The sequence below is a fragment of the Salvelinus sp. IW2-2015 genome, unplaced genomic scaffold (genome assembly GCF_002910315.2).
Source record: "Salvelinus sp. IW2-2015 unplaced genomic scaffold, ASM291031v2 Un_scaffold9759, whole genome shotgun sequence".
Classification (NCBI taxonomy): Eukaryota; Metazoa; Chordata; class Actinopteri; order Salmoniformes; family Salmonidae; genus Salvelinus; species Salvelinus sp. IW2-2015.
Genome location: NW_019951017.1, coordinates 1 through 4,994, shown reverse-complemented (window position 1 = coordinate 4,994; position 4,994 = coordinate 1). Strand labels below are relative to the sequence as shown.

At 40.3% G+C, this 4,994-nt stretch overlaps 1 protein-coding gene across 1 annotated transcript; it reads left to right on the top strand.

Annotated features, from left to right (window-relative positions):
• Positions 1-381: 381 nt before the first annotated feature.
• On the top strand, positions 382-4,218 carry LOC112079824 (titin-like; the record flags this gene model as incomplete). Its single annotated transcript, XM_024145650.2, has 1 exon — positions 382-4,218. A coding segment is annotated over one exon (3,837 nt), but the record flags the coding sequence as incomplete, so codon positions are not given.
• Positions 4,219-4,994: the final 776 nt, after the last annotated feature.

The following is a 4,994-nucleotide window of genomic DNA, read 5'->3' as shown; positions in this document are numbered from 1 at the left end:
TACATTATATGTGCTGTAAATATGTGTTTCACTGTATGTTTGAGGCAATTGTATTCTTAATGAATACTGTATATTTGGGCTTATAAAAGACTTACCAATTTGACTGATCTCAATAAAGTATGACAGAGTATTCATTTGGAAATGGGAGTAATTGAAATTCATGATTTGTTTGTACAGAAATCGCTTCACTTTGTCTCTAACAGAGTTTATTTATGTATAAATAAAATAGTTATATACTGATGTATTTATTGTATGTTTTTTTTAATGTAAAGTAATGTTGATGTCAACCTTTAAGTTTTTGCAGCGGACACACAGTTGACCAGCATAACCCTGTCTTTAATGGACATTTTATCTCAATCTTACAAATTATTTTTTACACAGAATATTCTAGGTCGACTGTGACCACAGTGGAAGAAGAACAAGAATCCTACACCACTGGCCTTCAGTTACCTCAAACATCCAAAACACTTGAACTCCAGCCAGAGTCTAAATACTATTCGAGTACTTTAGAGGATAAAAAAGAAAAGCCTATATTTTTGACCCAACTCTCACCAGCAGCTGTCAATGTTGGGGAGTCAGCTATATTTACTATCACAGTATCTGGTCTTCCAAAGCCTACTGTTCAGTGGTTTCATAATGGGAAAGTAATTACTTCTTCATCAATTTACAAATTGGTTCAAGAAAAAGATGAGTATACCTTAATAATATCTGAGGTAAAAACAGAGTATAAAGGCGAGTACACTTGTACAGCTAGCAATAGATTTGGCCAGACKACCTGTACTACTTACCTGGAGGTAAGTAAGAGAGCTTCAACTACAGCTGAGCAATGGGTGGAAAAAATGTTCAAAGCCACTGTCCAACCTCCAAATTTCACTAGCCAAATCAAACCTATAAAATGCCAAGAGGGAGGTGAGGCTTACTTTAAATATAAAGTAACTGGTGATCCAATACCAGATGTACAGTGGTATAAAAGTGCTCGTCAAATTCAGCCTGGTAAGTACTGCATTATAGTGAACAACCCAGATGGCTCTGGCTTCATCAACATGAAGGGCATTCAACAGCAGGACAGTGGTCTCTATACATGTAAGGCTTCCAACCCATCTGGGGAGGCCTCTTGTAGTGCTGACCTAATTGTGTTCAAAGAGCCTATCTCTGTATCTCAGCGTAAGGAACACATGGTTGTTCAAAAAGGTTATAAAGTATCCATGACTGCTGAACAAGCTACAGAGTCCCGCTTGTACGAGGTCAACCTTCCTGGAGAGACCAGAGCCAGAGATCAAGCAGGACATCAGATGGTGTACACCATTGGCACCGAGGACAGCCAGGTTGTTTCCAGTGAGCAAGTACAAACCCTTAGAGAGTTGGATATGTCTGCAGCTACTGTCCAAAGAGAGAGGGTCACCCACCAGGCTGCAGTTCTGCAGTCACATGAGGTACAAGAGAGAGTGTCTGTGGGTGTCACTCTTCCACCTGAAGTTTCAGTAGTTTCTACGAAACAACACCGTACGGCTCCCTTTCATACATCTGCTGTTCAGGATAGCCCACAGCTCACAGAGCAGCACTGTGACCGTATCCAAAGCCCAGTAGTCGTAGAGCTTCAGTCTTCAAAAGAGAAGCGCTCAAAATTAATGTCTGCCACTTCCGAGGAGATGACCACCTTGGCGAGTGTAAGCACAGAGATGTCAGGTGAAAGGAAGACAGATAAAGTAAAGCCAACCTCCGAGCCAAAACATCTTGTCAGTAGTCATCTTGTTGAATCCCAACTGTCAATTTTAAAAGAACGATCGCAAGACATTCCCAAGCCACAGGAGGAAAAAAGTTACAAAGTCAAAGAAGGCATTAAGATATTGTATTCCGCTATGTCAACTGAAAAACAGATGATTCCTGAGGGCCATACCACAGATGTGCCATCTTCTGACTCTGCTCTACAATCTTCAGTGACAAAAGAATCGTTCAAACCAATCCTAGCCTCAGTTTCTGAGACAAAACAAACCTTATCAAAAGAGACAAAATTTACCATGCAGAGGCCAGAGGCAGAAAAGGCTCTCCTTCGTAAAGATTACATTATGAAATCTGCACTGACAGCTGAGGAAAAGCAAATGTTACAAGCTGAACAAACAAAACAAGTGAAGAGTTTAGAAAGTGCTACCTCATTATTTTCTCAGGTAGAAGGTGAACAGGTACTGCATTTGCAGATAATTAGAGATCAGGATATCCTACCATCTGAGGAACCATTTACTTGTGAGAAACCAGCTGTAGAACAAGCAGGTGCCAGGAAAAGCCCTACTCTTTTACATACAGTAACCCACGATGAACGGACATCTGTCACTTGCGAAGATACGACTGAGTTTGAGGCCAAGAGAGACACAATGACCATTCAGCCCCAAAAACAAGCCCCTACCCCATTACATCTTCAGTCATTTCATCCAGGAGGTGCCTTAACCAAAGAGGGAATTATTACCATTGAAAAGCCAGCCCAACAGACAGCAACACAGAAGCAGGAGAAAGCCAGAAAACACGCAGCATCCTCAGAGGAAAAAATGGAGCTTAGCGCAGATTATTCCAAAGATCTTGATGTGTCTGTGACAGGAGTTCAGTCAAAGCTTAGAACAGAACCCAGACCACAGAACATTCTTCAGGTCACATCAAAGCCCATGCAGATATCCAAAGAAACACCATTTACTAGTGATGCCAAACAGCAGCGTGCATTAATCCAAAAAGAAGATCGTTGGAACATCATGCAAGTTACAAGTGTGGCAGATAGTCAAGCGTTAGAGGAGGGACATACTGAGAGTTTGACAGCTGTTGACAAATTTTCATGCAAATCCGAAATAGAGCCTAAAGTACCTGCTGAGCCGATACAAATAGAGGAGAAGGCGATCGCAACTGAGAGTAGTGTACTTCTAGAAGCAACAGAGCAAGATTTTGCCATCCAGATACAGGAAGGACAGTCTGTTAGACAGTCAATAATGATGGATGAAAAGCGTATATTGATTGGGGAAATGTCTCAGCAAATAACCAAATCAGAGTCAACAAAAGTTAGCCTTAAAACTCAGCACAAAATGGCTGTTTTCGTTTCAGAGTCTGGAGAAAGTCGAACTCTTCCAAAGGAGCTCACATTTGTTATTCAGATTCCAAAACCAACAAGTTTGGACATCAGACGTCAGTTGAAAGATGCACTTCAGTCTGCTGTGGCTCTTGATCAGCCACTTATACTAGCAGACGTTGTTGGAAGTTTAGAGGCTACTGAGGTACAGGAAGTGAAGGTACTCAAGGAACCTAGGCGTGCGATGTTCACTTATCTTATCACAACACCAGGTGCCCCTATGGAAATAACACTTGCTTTTGAAGGTCAGTACCCCAAGACTGCAGATCTAAGGACTGAACTCCAGGCAGCTTTCTACTCAATTATCTATCACGAGCAGCATGTTCTTACATCTGAGCAACCTGGCACACTGCAAATCGACAAGCCCCAAAGACTAAAGGTTAGCAGTGCATCCTCCAAAGAAATATTGTCATCTGTAGTTGAGACAGTAAAAGTAGCAGAAAGTGTAGTTGATTTCACAACACCTAAATCTCAGGCTGCTAAACGAAAGACAGAATCTCGGGCTACACATGAAACAGCAACAGCTGAGGAACGTATTGTGGTGCAAGAGTCCAAAGTAACTCAATCCAACTTGGGCGGTCAAGTAATGGAAGTTACTACAGAATCACATGCTGAGTTTGAACAGACAGTACAGGTGGCCAGACAGGAGGTTAGAACTATGACTGTAAAAGGTTATGAGAGAGATGTAGGTATGGTTGATATCACCACCGATATGCCCATGACATCCATTCCAACTGAACAGTCTGTAGATGTACTCATCCAAAAAGAACACAGGGAGGAATTTATTTCAGAAGAGGTCAAAAAATCTAAATCTCAAGGAAACGTAAAAGATTATCCCATTATTGAAACTTTCCTTGAGGACATTACCACAGAGGAGCATTGTAAGGTTACATACACTGTGACAGTAAAGTATGTTACAAAAGCTAATTGGCTTTTCAATGGACAAATAATTCAATCTGGCAAAGAGTTCAAGTGTTCCAAAGAACATGACACATACACACTTACAATCATGAAAATTATCAAGGAGAAGCACGAAGGAGAATATGTCTTTGAGGCTGTGAATGAAGCTGGAAAGACCACAACATCATCAAGACTCACAGTTGTCTCGAAAGGTTGGATAATGGGGATAGTTTTATTGTTACTCGTCACCATACACATAAACTAACTTTATCATTCATTACATTTTTATAACGTAATATAACATTTTAATTTCATATTGGCAGCAAACTCATACTTTATTTCATACATATTTATTTTTAGCAAATTAATTACTAAATAAAAACAAATATTGATAGAATTTTCAGCATGAATTTACTATACTTTCAATCCACTACTAATTCACCTTAGTATTTCTCTATATCATTCCCCACATGCTTATTTCTTCTATATCATTCCCAGGTATTTTTGTCACCCATGAACTATAACATTTCATTCTTGGTCATTCTCCACTGAGCACTGAAATCTTTTTGCATGCTTTCAGGGGCAAATATGTCATGGTTTCATTCTTCATGATGTTACTTTCCTCCTTCCTCTATCATGAAGTCACTTTCCTTCTTCCTCCTCTAACCATTTCACCATTTCTTCACAGTCACTCCTGGAATGCATCCCACCATCCCTGTTCCAGCTCTGTGTACCATTTGTCTATTTGTCATTTTTCGCATCATTATCTACCTGTGTACTAATTTACTTTTCTTTTTGTGCACATTATAGTGCCACCTGTTTTCAGGTACAAAATTGTTCCCCTGGAGATCAATGTTGGCAGTGGAGCCAAGTTTGAATGTGAAATTGAAGAGGCACCAAATGTGAACTTCAAATGGTTCAAGTCTGGCACTTCGATCAAAGAGAGTGCAAATTGTCACATTCTCAGTCAGCAACTGACATCTTCATT